Source organism: Nycticebus coucang, chromosome 5 (assembly GCF_027406575.1).
Source record: "Nycticebus coucang isolate mNycCou1 chromosome 5, mNycCou1.pri, whole genome shotgun sequence".
Lineage (NCBI taxonomy): Eukaryota > Metazoa > Chordata > Mammalia > Primates > Lorisidae > Nycticebus > Nycticebus coucang.
In genome coordinates this window covers 363073-379734 of record NC_069784.1, presented here as the reverse complement: position 1 = coordinate 379734, position 16662 = coordinate 363073, and the positions used below count along the sequence as shown (strand labels likewise).

The 16662-nt window shown below is 45.3% G+C and overlaps 1 protein-coding gene across 4 annotated transcripts in view; it reads right to left on the bottom strand.

The window, feature by feature from the left end:
• The window catches only part of CACHD1 (cache domain containing 1), a 217843-nt gene that overhangs the window by 48679 nt on the left and 152502 nt on the right, over positions 1-16662 (bottom strand). For all 4 annotated transcript variants that reach the window (XM_053591667.1, XM_053591668.1, XM_053591669.1 and 1 more), the window contains 5 exons: positions 13326-13452; positions 10753-10897; positions 9161-9377; positions 4345-4494; positions 694-927 (listed from right to left, as the gene is read on the bottom strand). In XM_053591667.1, the coding sequence (XP_053447642.1) occupies positions 694-927; positions 4345-4494; positions 9161-9377; positions 10753-10897; positions 13326-13452 (873 nt within the window). The remainder of the gene's footprint in view (positions 1-693; positions 928-4344; positions 4495-9160; positions 9378-10752; positions 10898-13325; positions 13453-16662) is intronic.

Below are 16662 nucleotides of genomic sequence, written 5' to 3'. Positions count from 1 at the left end.
GGCACTGTTCTGGATGCCTTAACATACGTTATGGCATTTAATATCACAATTACCTTGTGGGAAATATTATATTTTCTATTTTACAGGTCAGGAAATCGAATTGTGTGAAGGTTAAGCATTTTACCCTACATCATATTATGGGTGACTTAGGCGTAAGGGTGATAATAATAATGATTATCAACAAAGGCCAAGTAATTAATCATAGAAATACCGTGAGAATAGTAATTGTAACTGAGTAGAATGCCAGCCGCTGATAAATCTTATATAGCATTATCTCATAATCCTAATAATCTGAAAGATTTTATTACCCTGTGAACAAATGACCAAATGGGGAGGGACAGGATGAAATAACTTACCCAGGAATGACCATGACCCAGGTGGGAGAGGGCCCTGACAGGGACGGATGCCACGCTAGCACTGGTGTGACTGTGCCCACTGCCCTGTCTTTGAGCTGAGTCCTGAGCACTTCTGAATTTTATTTACCAACCGTGATACAAACCTACCAGTCAGGCCCAATTCACTAACAGAGCCTCCCAGAGCGTCCCAGAACCTCCCAGGAAGACACGTCCACATGTCTGCCAAGGATGGGTATCTGCTCTGGGACCCACTACTACCGAGTAGCAGGCCAGGCCCTGAAGAAGGGGTGCCAGTTCCTTTCCTCTCCCTTTAATAGGAAGTTTTCTCTAAACTCACCATCTCCCATCTCATCAGAGAAAGGGAGGCTGAAGACAGCTTCGTCAATCATCCGGTTGGGGAGATTTGTGTAGAACCTGCCGACCGTGGTTTCCAGGTTGCTCAGCTGATTTAGCACCATCATGCTGCCCTTTGTCACAGGCAAGGCTGTCCGGTCTGGCACTCCGTACTTCCCTGAGTTCTGTTCTGCCAGATCCCTCAGAAAAGCCAGTTCTTTCAAACCAGTCACACCATCTAAGTGGAAGACCAAGAGAAGACCACACAATGCAGGATGGTTCCCACCCAGAACCTGTCCCACCCGGAGTCTAATATGTGCACAGTGAGGCCACAATGCCAAACTGTCCCTGCAGAGACTGGGTGGACTCAGCACACAAACCCCAGCCCCTGCTGAGGCGGCAAAGCCTGAGGCATAGTCTTTCCTTAAAGAGCCAAGAGGCTTTAGAGGGTTTTGAAAATTTTGCATGAGATTTAGGCATCCTGGGACAGACTGGTCTGTGCCATCTGTCATCTATAACACAGAAATAAACTTAATAAACGCTTCTGTTTTCTTTCTGCTATTGTTGGAACTCAATCAAGATAATTAGAAACCGATCACATATGGGTATGCTATAAGCAAATTCAGACACTTTCAGGTTCTCATCAGAGTCTATCATTGTGTTTTAAAAGGTCTTACTTCATGTTTTTACAGATTTCAACAGAAATCATGGACTGTTCAGTCACTAAAAGGAATCTGAAGATTTCACAGCCCACCTTCCATGTGTCTTTACCATTCCCACAAAGGGAACATAATAGTTTTGGGAGAATCTAATGGATATAATTTTTTCCTTAAAATAATGTATTTAAATAAACTTAAATTTTACTCCACTCACATACTGCTAAAAGAAAGGAAAGAAAAACCCAACACCTGGGCCAAATTAAATCAGAATTATCTGCTGGCAAAGAAGAGCAGTGTGGTAGAAGGAAGGTGGTGGAGGGCATCTGTATCACTCTATGTCCCTCCATGTAAAACGCTGGTAGGCAGATGGCAGCGGGTCAGGAGAGTGGCCCACCAGCTGTGCTGGGCTAATCTACTGACAAGATGGTCACATGAGAAACTACATTTCCCAGAACCCCCTTTCCTTTGTGCTTCCAGGTTAAAGGTGCCAAAAGGGAAGGGCTGTAGTGGGAGATTTGGGAGGCAAAGTAGGAGGTAGTAACCCAGAGGGACCAGATGTTCTGGTCTGTCTGACCTGCAGTCACCCCACCTGCCCACCGGCAGCCTCGGGCTTGTGAGATGCTCCACTGAGACCACTCAGGGCCAGGGGCTACAAGAGCCACACCTTCCATCCCAGGTACCCAGGGTGAGTGTCAATATTCCCAGTGTCCTGAGCTGGTTACTAAACTTTCTCTGAGTTCTCAACTCCACTTTTGGGACCTTTACTGTTCAGTTGTTCTCACTTTCTTGTTCTGCATTCTTGTTCTGATAATGCATTCTTTCCTCTAAAATTCCTACAGAGGCTCTGCTTCTGTATTTGAACCCTGACTGACAGAGTAAAGGTACACATCTACCCTGATGAATGACACTCAGAAATGCAGTTCTTAGAGAGAAAGAGAAAACTAGCCACAAGGATGTGTGTCTGGCTTAAGGAAGAAATTGGTAAGGATGGTTAGACAAAGTGCCTGGAGGTGTCCAGTGTGAAGCTATCAGGGGTCCAGCAAACCTACAAGGGGTCTGGTGGATGGGCACAGGGCAGAGGAGAAACAGTGACAGCAAGGACGCCTCCTCCCTACCTGACGAATCAGGTGGAAAAGCCCCTCTGTTGGGGTATCTAGGTCCCTCCCCCCCACCCAGTCTGTCCACCTCCTCAGTGGGTTATGGGTGTCTAGAAGACGGGTTTCGGCTGCTACAGCTCTGAAGGGTCAGTGCCCCTGCTGTGCACCTGGGGACTCTTCATTTTTTCACTTTCATTCTCCTTCCTTCCTTTCTCTTCCACTCCCTTTCTTCCTCTAACGAGTGAAAGAAGCTGACCCAAGGAGAAAAGAACAACAGGTGACCAGAGATGGCACTGAAGGGTGTGGTCTGGGGACAAAAGCAGCTGTCCTTATACAATTCACCTGTGCTCCATCCTGTGTGAAACGCTCAGAACGCAAAGAAAACTAAGACATGTCTGTGCTCAAGAAGCTGACATTCTTATGGAAACTGGAGGGAGATGGAAGCAGGGACAGCATGTGAGCAGCTCACTATAGAAAAGCAGGACACACACACTAATTGGCACAGCATGGGAGGGCGCCACACAGAGCCCTTGTCCCGGCGGCTGTGGTGCCCGCTCAGAGCTGTGCCGGAGCTGGAAGCCAGGAGATTCTTGTTCAGTCCAGTTGGCTTCGAGGACTATTTACAAGGGACCTCGTTAAGAGCTTTGAACTGTTGGTATCTTATCACAGAAGTAGATTTTATTATTCTCATTTCTCAGATAACACTGATGTGTAAAGAGATCAAGGGCCCTGCCACTAGCTATACACCTAATATCAGCAACTAAGACTGTGGGACATCAGAGCTTGTGTACTTTCAGGGGTGATCTAAAGCATCTGGAAGAGAATCACCCCAGCCAAAACAATTTGTGGGAAGCTGCCTTAAGGAGGTCTAAATCAGAGGCAGTGCTTGGGAATCTGCATTCAAAAACCATTCCCAAAGTAACCTCTAGCACATTAAAACATGGGAGGTACCATCCCTAAGATCACATGGCTCTCTGTGGAGATTTGGAAGTGGAGGAAAATAAATGGCTGCAGGTGGGAAAGGCCGCAGAATCGTAAACACAAGGGAAGACGGCATCTTGGGTGCTGAGGGCAGGGGGCTGAGAAGCAGCTGTGAAAGAAAAGCCAAGATCAGAGAGACACGGCAGAGACACGCATTGGCAGAGAGAAACTCGTATCGGCAGGGACACAAGACGTATCAGCAGAGAGACAGAAGACATTGGCAGAGAGACACACATATCGGCAGATACAGAGGGTAGCACAAAGGCTGCAAGGTTGTGCTGTGTTTAGAATGGATGGCAGGGTGGAGAGTAGAAGGGCAAAAACAGATCATCAGCTCTAACTTGCCAGTTTGCTGAGCCCTTTCACATACTGCATTTAGCACAACACAGTCAAATTTAACAAGTCCCTAGCAAGTGCCAGGTACTGTCTCGGGTGTTCACTGCACATTCAGTTTATCCTTAGGACAACCCTGAAAGCCAGGTAATTCTTATCTGCACTTTTCGGCTCAGGAGGCCAAGGTGGAGAAGGTGGAGGCCTTCACGCTGTGACTCTTTAGGGAAGCGTGAGGTTTGCAGATTCGGCTACATGGAAGAATCTAGGTCAGTGATTTGGTTCCTGCAGCTTCAACCCATAGTTAAAGCCTTAAATAATCCTAGGAAAGGAAGGAGAACTGATAAAAGGAGGTGTATAAAATCCTCTGCAAGACCACACGAGCAGAGGTTTAGGAAGGAGGAGCTGGCTGGAGAGAGCCGAGGTGCCTCTTCACAAGCCCTGAGCACCAAGCTGGCGGAGGAAGGGTTTGTGCCTGCACGTGGCTTCATCCAACGCCACCATTGGGTCCTGCTTTTCCCTTTTTAAAGCAGCATATACTTAGAGGGAATCTTTGATCTAAAAGAAAAGTCCTGAAACACTACCTACCGTTCATGAGGGCGTAGGTGAGAATCATTACGGAGTTGTTCAGAAAGCTGTTTTCTTCATTGATGACACGGAGAGTTGCCTTTTTATCTTCTTCCGAAGAGTCCTTTGATGTGATGCCAGCTGACAGGTAGATGATGACCATGTCTGTATCTAAACAGAAAACACAGATGGAGAGCTCCCTTTGGGTTCTGTCTGAAGGCAGCAGCTCAGCTCCCTTCCCTTTCCCTGGACACCCCGACCTCCAGGATGTGCCGTGGCTTTCATCTCCTGCCTCTGCCTCCCTTCCCTCCTGCGCTTTCTGGACAAGGCCTTATTTATCTGGTATCAGGTGAAGAGATGTTTCCAGTAAATTTACAAAGATAAAGCAAGGCAATTCCCTTATAGGCATCCACGGCTGAGGTGATCTCAGCTAGTCAAGTGAAAAACTCTCCTGCCTTCTGACGTGGAGGGTTCAGAGCATAAATGACCCTTCCCTAGTCACATGGGGCCACCCCAGGTGAACACACAGTTTGTGGGGGGGGGGCTTAAAATGTTGGTTCTTTTGGGGGCTCTTTGGCTTTGTGAGGTTGTTTGTCCCTAGATTAAACAGAAATGCATTAAACATGTGTGCAGTAAATGGAGGTACAATTCCATCGTTAAAGCTCATCCAGCGCAGCAGGACAGTGAAAATAGAGGAGCCAGTCGCCTGTGTCAAACCCAGCTCTGCTGCTCACAGGTGCAGTCTGGGTGGCTGAGTCAGATTCCTCCCCGTCTGTGCCTAAATCTCCTTGCCTGTATGATGGGGTAAATGACAAGACTGATTGAAGCAACTTAAGTAAACAGTGTGAGCAAAAGAGTGACAGCAAAAACGGGTGAAACTTAACACATAGAGAGAACAAAGCAAACCCCTTGTGTTGGTCTGAACTGGCACCTGTGACTTAACATGAACACTGCTCTCCAAATGTTTTTTTATTTTTTTCTATTTTTTGTAGAGACAAAGTCTCACTTTATTGCCCTCTGTAGCATGCCGTGGTGTCACACAACTCACAGCAACCTCCAACTCCTGGGCTTAAGCAATTCTCTTGCCTCAGCCTCCAGAGTAGCTGGGACACAGGCACCCACTGCAATGCCCAGCTATTTTTTTGTTGCAGTTTGGCTGGGGCCGGGTTCGAACCCGCCACCCTTGGTATATGGGGCCAGAGCCCTACCCACTGAGGCACAGGTGCCTTCCTGCTCTCCAAAAGTTGTGATGGGCAGAGTCATGGAAAAGTAATTTTATCTTGGTGGAAAAAATCTCTTGCCCCTGGTGACATGCACAGCCGAGGCTGGAGGTCAGCAAGGTTAGAGAGCTAGACTCTTACATTTTCTTTCTAATCTGAGATTCTTTGATTCAACATACATTTTAGGACCTCCTACACAGTTCATATTTTTTCTTGAGAAATAAACATGTGATGCACTGTCCTCCAACATAACCTGCTCACAGTGGCCATGGGGACAACCTCCCAGCTGGTGATGCACTGTCCTCCAACACAACCTGCTTACAGTGGCCTTGGGCTCCAGGATGCCAGCCCTGCTGCCCATCTACCTGCTCACAGAGCCCCTGCTTGTGGGTTCTGGATTTTGCTTGTGGGCTGGACTTTGTAACTCACTTATCACAGTAGAAAGCAGCAAAGGTAATGGGACATCAAGACTGAGATTAGGTTACAAAAAGGCTGTGGCTTTTGCCATGGGTATCCCTGACTCTGAGAAAAGACAGCTGGAAACGTCCCACCGAGAGGCAAGAAATGAACAGAACTGAAAGTCTTGCCAGCAACAAAGTGAGTGAGTCTGGAGGCAGACCCTCCCCCAGCTGGTATGACAGCACCTCTGGCCAGCAGTGCCCAGGTTCCTGACCTATAGAAACTATGAGATAATAAATAAGCATTGTGTTAAACCACCGGGTGTGGAATAATTTGTTATGTGGCAATAGATAACAAATACAGTTATCCTTTTAAAAATTATCCTAATGATGAAGACACAATGCTTGAATTTCCTTTGGTTTGTAAATTTCTATTTTAGATTTTGAAGTATGCTTTTATGCAGAACAGAATTGTTAATTTAGGTTGTATCAATGTTGTAGATAACTGAGCTTAATAAAATTTCACTCAAAGTATTCAACATTCCTTGTTTAGTGCTAACATGTAATACTGTAATGTCTTTTTTCAAGTTTTTACAATAACTTTTATTTTTTTAAAGTTAATATATGCAGTATAGGAAACTGAAAAACACAAGAAGCAAAGAACAAAGTCATCCACAATCACAAGCAGTTTACAGTTTGACATGTCCTTCCAGATCCTGAGTGTACATACACAATACCCGATTTCCTGGGATTAAGATTGCACATTATGTTGATGCTTGAACAAGTCCCTTGTGAACATTAACTGCAAATTTAAATTTCACTATTTAGTTATCGCAGATTAGAAAGTGAATTTGATACAAAAGTAAGTCCATAAGTTTTAGAAATATGCCTATCTTAAAACTAAATGTTAGTGTTTTTCCAGCATTCTAAATATAGTCCCATAAATTATTTTAAGACCTGAAAGACCTTAAGTTTCAGATGAAAAAATACAAAAACTGGTTGACTCTCGGTTGGGTGTGGGGCATGGATATACAGTGAGGCTGATCTACAGCATAAAAGGGGCAATCACCTCATACCAAATGCACCTTGTGTGACAAAATCCTGGACACACCCAGGCTGACCTAAGAGGGAACTCTGAGTTTTCTTATTTCCTCTAATAACTCTGGATAAAACTCACTGCCACTGACAGCTGTGTTAGGACATGGGCCCATGTGGAAAAGCAGAAGGCCTACAGCCCTTGGGCTCATTGGGCAGGAGAAAGCACAAATTCTTTCTGTCCTAACACTAAGACAAACATTCTCAAGTGTCCCCAAATGTCTCTTCCCAGCCCCACGTCTGCCTAATGCTCAATAAAAAACAACTTATTTTTCCATTTTTACCTATCAGATCCATCGAATTTGGTTGATTTTTTTTTCTTTGTGCATCTTGATATTCCTTCCCCAGTCACCTAGTTAGAACAACTATAATACTTCTGATTCGTAATGTCAGACACAAGCAATTACTGGGACTTGGTGCAGAGCAAAGATCCACATGTAGCATAAACATAGAAAAAAATGCAATAGACTCCATTTGTTGAGGCTTTCTCTAAGCCACCAGCATACCTTGGGGTCAATATCTAAAGAGGAGGAAGAACTCCAATTTGGACTCTGTCTACACTATTAAATTCCCACTCCTAACCATATATATATAACAAAAAAATTATATATATACACATATGTGTGTGCATTTATGTGTATATACATATATATATATATATATATTTTTTTTTTGCTATAAAATGATCCTCCAACTAATTACCCCACAAACACACTCAGAATAAACAACCCCAACAGTGTTAACTCTACCAGTTATAACCTACTATGGGAATAAGGAGGAGTTAGCACTGGATAAAAGTTTTATATTTTCTGATTGGTTCAAAGAAAATTAGTACAAACTAACAATGACATATGACACTCAGCTTCTGTTCATATGGCTACTATATGGGGCAGACATTTACTTTCATACAGACTAACCCTTGCAATAATCCTACAGGGTAGCTCTTACTCATTTGAATAACCTTGCCCATGGCAGCTGAAACCACATCTGACAAACAGCAAAAGCTAAATAACTGTCTGTGAGGTAGAGTGATGCACAGTGCAAACTTCTGGGAAGAGTAACAGTCCCTCTCCATCTCTGGACATACAGGGTATCGCTCTAGTTTAGCTGGAGGGAGAAGTCTTATAGAAAACTGAATATCATAAAACCACAGCTAATATTTCTTAAACACTTAGGACAGAATCGGGATCTTATTATTATCCTAAGTTTATAGATGAGGAAACCAGGTCAGGAAAGATCAAATAATTTAGGCCAATTCACAAGTTAGAAAGATTTCAGAGTAGAATATTGTTTGGAATCCAAAATTCACATACTTGACTCCTAGGACACATTGCCTGAGAGTACCCACCCTGGAGCCTCTTACCAACACACTAGACAATGCTAATTCCTGAAGTGCTTATTTATACAAACTAATTTGGGTAATTTTTCCTCTAAACTACTAGTGAAAGCTGAACTGGAGCCCGGTGAGCTGAACCTTGGAAACATCTTACTGGGCCTCAAAAAAGGTTCCTCGGAGCATTTAGGACACTGTGCATTCAAAATTTGTCCTATGCATTCATAGTGACTGTTCTTGCTGTGTTTTCGTTTGCCAACATTAAAAACAAAACGAAACACAAAAAAAACCCAGAAGAGAAATCCTCCCATCAGACCAGCTCTCCTGCCATGCAGTGCAGGAATATCTGTGAGAAGAGGTTTAGTGAGGTCTCTATGCACAGCTTTAAAGCTGAAACAAATGTCAACATTTGAAAATCATGGGATTTCACATAGAAATACAGACTTCTGGTTTCTCTTGAAACCCCAGGCAGACATCCCTGGACAGAAGGAATAGCCTCCAGGGAGCCCACAGCACCTGTTGCCATGTCCCCAGCTGATCATTCTCCCCTTACCCAGCCCTGAGGGCCAAGCCATCCTGCAGACTGACTGCCTTTGACTGAAAATGATAAGAAAATCTAGTAAGATCCTGGTATTAGATGCTTATGAAGACAGCATGTGATAACTTTTATTCCAAATCAATTAAAAAACAATCCCTCTAAAGAGTCTAAACATAGTTACGAGATCAATTCACAGTATGCTGCTCCTGCTACTTTTACTGTCTGTGTAAGTCCTTTGAGAGACTGCACTTACTGGCTGGGAACTTGGTGTTATTGTTTGTGCTTCGGATCAGCTGAAACGCCTTCTGAAACCCCACGGCGTGCTGGGTGGGGATGTCGGAAGCCTTGACGCTGCTCACAAAGGTGGACATTTTTCTTTTTGTCTCACTGGTGGCTGGAGACAGGAAGGTTTTATAGCACTGGTCCAGAGAGCAAGTCCGCACAGTGTCTGCCACGGTTAACACAGAAATCTGGAGGAGACAAAAAGAGGAAACTTAACCTTACCACTTAAAGGTTTTCATTTTGTTTTATTTTTTTCCATAATGGCAGAGCCCAGCTGAGGGAGAAGGACTTCAGAACTTGTCTGAGAGTTTACAAATCAATGCCTGGAGGCATCAATCTATCAAATTTGAAAGGGATTAGTAAGGATTGATAAGGGGGAAAACCCTAGAATTTGTTTTTGGTTCCCAGATAGAATAGCAGTATTGTGTTCACACAGAACATTTAAAAAACAAGAAAGTTATTTCAGGCAGAGAATTATTTTAGCAAGAACTATCTTGGTTTTCAAACAAGAGGTGGGGTGAGGCTAGGGACATGGGGCGCATGTTTTAGGCGAGTAGCTTAGTGAGGTAAACCTCTGGAGCAGGCAAAGTCAAAAATGATGAAGTGGAATACATCACCAGGCAACAGACCATCACTGGCTGTGACTCTCGCTCCCTGAGGTGTCCTGCAGATTGTGGAATACATCCTCAGGCAATAGACCATCATTGGCTGTGAATCTTACTCCCTTAGGTGTCCTGCAGATTACTGAGGCACCAGCAGCCTCCCCTTCTCCCTAACTTCCCACCATACTTGAGATAAAGTTCAACAGTCCAGCAGCATCCAAATTACCCACCCTTCTCCTGAGCACAACTTCCATTGTGCAAGTCACAGCTGGTAAGAAGGAGCCGTAAAAGATGACAGTCAGCCCAGTGGTAGTGGTGGTTATAAAAGAGACTTGGTGTTGGCAGCCGCCTCCTCAAATATTAGCACAAAAACTAAACCAGGCTCTTTTCCCAAAGCCATTTTAAAAACAGATTAAAAAAAAAAATACACAGACTTAGAAAGTTTCAACTCACAACTTTTTGGCTTTATGATGGTGCAAAAACCAACATGCAGTCAATAGGAACTGTGCTTCAGATTCTGAGTTTCGATCTTTTCTCAGGCTAGTGATACACAGGGTGACACTCAGGAGACAGTGGGCAGAGGCAGTGAGCTGCAGCCCCTAGTGAGCCCCAAGACCCATGAGGAAAAACCCAAACTTCACAGTGGACTGTATGAAATGAATTACACGGGACGTTCAACACTTTATTACCAAAATACGGGCTTCTGAGTCAGGTAATTTTGCCCAACTATATATGAGCTAACGTAAGTTTCTGGGGCATGTGTCAGGCATCCAGACTAAGCTATGATGTTTGGTGGGTTAGGTATATTAAATGCATTTTGACTTAAAATATTTTCAGTTTAGGATGGGATGGATCCCCACCCCGAACCAAGGAGCCTCTGTGTATCATAAAACAATAAAGTCACTTAAAAAAGGCATTCAAGGAGGACCCCATGCCATACGGGTCACGGGATAATGGTCACCTTGTCATGTTCGTCGATGGCACTGAGGATGACCTGAGCGGCATCCTTGGCGATCTGGAGCTGGGTGTCAGTGACGGAAGCCCCATGGTCCAGGATCACTACTATGTGCTTGGACTGTGGCCGGACGGTGGAGACGTAGATGGGCCTGGAGGGAGGAGAAGCTCTCTGGGGTTAGTCCTGGTTTAGGCAAAAGGCCTCAACAGCTGTGCACACAATAGAGGTGTGGGCATAGAGATCTCTGTGTGTTTTTCCAGAGAGGAACAAGGGTAGAGTGGTCAGCTGGACAAAGAAACCACATCAGTGCATGGGAAGCAACCCTCAGGACAGCAAAGTACCTGCAGTTTGTGCCCTAGAGGGATTAAAGCAACCGAGAGTTTTTCAGAACACAGCTTTTGGGAGGTTGCCTTTTCAGTGCTGGTGAAAGTCAGCTCTCCCTCCGCATGCCACCTGTTACCCACTTTGCAGCAGGAAATGGGACCGGTGGCTCCTGAGCAGGAAGAGGGAAGATCCACTGGCCAGGTCTGGACTTTCCTTTGCAGACTGACAGAGTGGGGCTTTGCTAGAAGTGAGGCAGCTGTAACCATGAGCACACTCAACAGCTGTGAAGAGCAGGCTCAGTCTCTCTTCCCACACAAAGGCTCCTGCTAAGAGGCCCCTTCCCTTTGTGTACTGAAACAATTCCCACAGGTCAGCTACCAAAATGCACCTTATCAGAGCATTTAAAATTGTGCCATCAAAATTTGCCCAAGCCTGTGATAGCCACTCTTCTTGCTAGGGTTTTGTTTGTTTGCCAACATTAAGAAAAAGAAGGATGAGGGAGGCGTAGGAGAAATGCTTTCTATCAAAGCAGCCTCTGCTAATGTGCAGTGCAGGGAGGTTGTGAGAAGAGGTTTAATGAGGTCTCTATTCAGTTTTAAAGCTGGAACAACTTAGGGGTAGTTTAAGAAAGCGAATCAGCCTCAAGAGAATTCTCTCCTTTATGGACACCCCTTAAACACTACATTGTCCCGTGAAATGTTAGATGCCAGCTGAATCACAATGGCCTGGGCACAAATTAAGAAATGCAAGCAAAGGACCAAAAGAACTCAAAATCTGGCCAAATTTACACTAATTATTCTCAAGCTCAATGTCCTGTGATGACACTCAAGTAGCACCATATTCTCACTAGTCCACACCAGGGAGCCAGTGGGGAAAGGGGATAAAAATAATCCAGGAAAAGGGGCTCCAGAAATGGAACAGGGAACAGAAAAGGGGAAAATCTACCATTTTCTCAACACCAACAACTAGGTCAGATATTTAACCTTTTAGATCCTCCAGGCGAGGCAAGAAGATTTTCTTTAAATGAAAGGCTTCCTTTGTTCCAACTCAACTCATGTAAATGAAAAGCAGAATACATACTGGCACTGTCACACTGAATTATTAAAAACCGCTTCAGTGGACTCCAAAAATGTGATGATATAGGTCTGGGCTAGGAGTTGGTCCCCACAGCACATTGGGCAGCCCCGGCTCCATCCTTGGGCTGTGAGTACAGACGCAGACCACCCAGCCAAGGGGAGAGAGGATCCATGGCTGAATTATCGCAGGCAGGTTCTGCCTTCCCTTCTAAGCTGCCCCTCACCAGCAGCCACCTCACCTATCTTCTTAGAAAAGAGTGGGAATTAGACGGCTAATGCTGCCTCTGCTCTCTGAGAGGAGCCAGCCAAGGTCACGACTTCGGGCCCAGCCTCCAAAACATCCATGTCCTCCCCAAAACATTTGGGCAGGGAATGGAAGGAACCTCCTTCTTAGGAAAAGCAAGGATTTGCCTTGGAGGAAAACCCTTGACATCATCTAAAGTAGAGATGAAGGAAGTGAAGGGATTAATTCACTTTGACTCTAGGAAGTGGCCTGTGAAGTGGGTGCCTGGTGCTGGCCCCAGACGTTCTGGCTTCAAGCATCTGACACTGCAAACAGGGAACTGTCCAAGAAAAGCGTCTCTGCCTTGGGGGCTCTGAAAATTAATGAGTCTAGTCATTCAAATTATCTCACCATTACTGCCCTTCTGGTTATGTAATACACTCTCATGTTATCTCAGTGAGAACAGAGAGTTAGTAGTGATCTTTAATCCAGTGCTTTCGGGGCAACTTTGAAACTTCTAGTAGTTGAAATGTTCATGTAAATTTCAAAAGCACAGCCAAGCACATTGTCATAGAAAGAAAAGTTGAGGATCATTACCTGCATTCTGAGATGCCTTACAAGGTCACGTTCTAGGCTGTACCTTAGAGAAGGAACCACAATTTCTGGTTCAACAAAGATGACTGAAGTTCAAAACATTCTAGGTGCTTCAGACAATTTCATTTTATTGGTAAGTATTTTGTTATATTTGGCTTGTTTGTTAAGATGGAAAAGCTCCAGGCTTCATTATTTGCCCTTCCCTAGATTACCAAGTCGACATATCTTAAATGGTGAAATTGTTTCAGAACAAGTACAAATGTGAGTCCACAGCTCAGAAGTGGAGCTGTGGGTAGAGCCAAGTCTGTACCTCAGGTGGACAACTCTCAGGCAACAATCAGAACTGTAGCACCTCGACATACCTGCTGCGGTGCTCGTAGCTTCCCTTACACCGGAACTTGTGTGCGGGGAAAACAGTGAAAATCCCTTCTTCCGAACTGAAATATTGCCACTTAATTCCAGGGTTGGATTTCAGGTTGTCTGCAAGAACTGGAGGAGGGAGGAAGGTGAAATACAGCCACCAAGTCCGTGGTGTGCAGGCCGCATTGTGCAGGCATCTGTTCTGCATAAACTGCTTGTAGTTTGAAGAAACCCCACTTAGATACACAGTCGTAAATTTTTTGTAATTTTCTTTCTGCCTCTTAAAAAATGCCCCATGACTAAAAAATGTAATGTGTAGAAAATGTGATGTTTCAGTTAAGTGAAGCTATTATTCTTAACATTGTTCAGTGACATTACGTGTCCTGGATTATTTTTCTAGCACAAATGACGTATTTGCACGACTTTCACTCCTCCACGGGCTACTCCCTGCTGGGTAGCACGAGCTGCTTGCTGGCCTGAGTATATTCTCTAGCTGTGAAGAACGGGGATGTTAGCAGTCCGTCTCTAGATGGATTAGACTGTGGCCTCAATCTTGTCTCACTTCAGTCAGGAAACAACAATATAGTACCGGAAGGCCAGAACCACAATCATTCAGCAAAGCTATTAAACTTATGGGGTCCCATATGCTAGCTGCTGAAATGTGGGCTTTCCTTCCGTCCTCATTTCACCTACAAAACACCCAGGATGTAGGTGGTTTTATTATCTCGACTTTGGAGTTGAGAAGACGTGTTCAAAGTGTGTAAGACTGGTTAAAGACCTCATCAATTAGTGACTCAACTGGCAGTCACACATGGGTATCCTGGCTCCTGTGTCCCCTGCGTCTCATGACACTGCTCTGCTCTGTGTGTGCTGCAGACCCACCAGCTCTGTGAAGCCTCTCTGACCCTCTCCCACAGTCAGAATCCCCCTCCCTGAGCTCTTGTGCCCTTCTGCTCTGCTCCACGCCAGCTCAGCTCATCATGCTCACGCTGTACAGGTCAAATCTTTACGTGCTGCAAGATAGAGGAGCAAAAAGCAAGCCTTCTGTGATGACGGGTACATAGCAGACTTATTTAGATGGAAGTGGCAGAAGGAAACTTGGTGGAGGGGGGACTCTGAGCAAAGGGCAAACACAGGAACGCAAGAGAAGCATCTGATCACAAGCCGCGTTAGCCCTGAACACCACTGCTGCAAAACGGATCTGTTCACAAAAGCTTGCTCTGACAATGACGACAGACTTATCTCAACTACAGAAAAAAGGCTTTCACTCAGGATTATTTCATTAATTTTTAACAAATTTATCAATGACGTGTGGTCTTATCTCCACCTTGCAAATGAGGACACGGAAGCTTAAAGAAGCTGAGTGGCACTTCCCACCACATGCCTCCTCATAGCACCTGCCACCATTCGAAGTAATCTTGTTTTATGCCAGTTCATTCTTCTCTTGCCCCTTTTCACTCTCACTGGGTACATGAGCTTGTCTCCCCAGAGCCTCGACCAGTCCACTCATAGTGAACGCACAGTGGGCGTCTCTGTCTCTCACTGGAACACAGCTCTTCTGAGTCTAACATACTCTCGTCAAATCCTTCTGCCCTAAATATTAAAGGGTAGACTAATTACTATGTTTTTATACCATACGTAACATCTGGGATTAAAATTCTGAAAGGCGACCTGATGAGATCTGCAGGGCACAATGGGGGTGAAGGCTCCTGGGGAGACAGAAGGCAGGTGCAGCAAGTGAGTTTGCTGCCCATCCTCCAGGGCCCCACGAGCTCCAGGAAGTCAAGATGCTGGTCCATTCCATGTCCCTTGAGCCCAGCACAGTGGCTAACCTGCCAAGGCAGCATATTATATTACGGCGCTGAATTCTGACTGACAGGGCCTTGCCTCGGGTGTGAAATGGGCACCTGTTGCTCACGGCATCTCCACTTCCACCCTCACAGCCACGCACCTGTGATCAGCTCTTCCTCATGTGTTCTCGTCCTACCATGGCAGGAAACTGCTTTGCGGGATGTAGGTAAAGAGGTCAGAAAGACCAGGTTCTCACCTGCAGTCTAATGAAAAGTGTGAGAACGTGACCACCTCCCAAGATGTAACCCATGTGTGGGGACGATGAAGTGAGTGGGTACAGAGGTGCCGGCTCAGTGGCTTGGGGTCAGAGGCCATCCTCTAACTCGTCAGAGGACAGAGCATATGGTGTGTGTCATTTGCTGCTGCCTGTGTGAAGGGACACAGAGTGACACGTGTTTAGCTCCTGCCCCTTTCTCTGCTGGATGAGGCTCCCTATTTTTAAAGTCTTATTTACTCTGCAGAGTCTTCCTGCCATTGGCAGAATGTGTCTGAGGGCTATTTTTTTGAGCCATCACAAACATTTAAATCACTTTCCAGACACTAACAAACATGACAGTTAAAACACACAGTCCATGTTGAAATGCAGCAATACCTTGATTTTCAGGCGGGGCAGACTCAGGGTTGGCATCAGTGCCAGAACCAACTGTTAACTGGAACACTCCAAAGCAAAGATAGAGATGTGGTCAACAGACCTCATTTCATGCTGATCATTAACAATAATTTCCAAAGAAGAGATGCTCGGACAGCTCATGACTCTGCTGTGGAAGTGCCACCTGGTGCCACCTCTGCTAACCTACTGACTCCAGCACCAGGCCAGGGCTAGACAGGGTCATCTCTGGGCAAGGCTGTAGAACAAACCCAAGAATCTAGTCTGGAAACATTTGACACGAGGGGCAGCCACTCCCATGCTAATTTAACTCTCCTCTCAACACGCCTGTCTTTTGACGTACACTGCAGTTTCAGGTGCTTACATTAAATCCAAATGGCACGAGCCACACAGACACACAGGAACACTCCAAAATTCCCACGTGTCCCCTATTCCTCACTGCAGAAATGACCAGACCTCTGCATAAGGCATTCCTTACTCCCGGCTCAGTGGTCTGCCAACTTCTGTAAAGGGTTGGACAGAGACACTTCTGCCTCTGTGCCCACAGGGTCTCTGTCACCATGACTTACTTTGTCCTTGTAGCATGAAGGCAGCCATAGAGTCTGAAGACAAAAGAGCCTGGCTATGTCCCAATAAAACTTGATTCGCAAAAATCAGTGGCAAGCTGGATTTGGTCAGTGGCCCTCCAACAAAGCTATGCAAAGTACACTCTGTGCAGAACTTAAAGCTTTCCCAAAGCACAGTGCTTTTGGCAAGTAGCTCCCTTACCATCTCCCGATGCCTCCAACATCCATAACAAGCCAGCTGCAGCATATTTTGTCCTCACAAAAATCCTGGGAGCAAAATTTATCATTTCCAAGTTCCAGATGAGGAAACAGGAT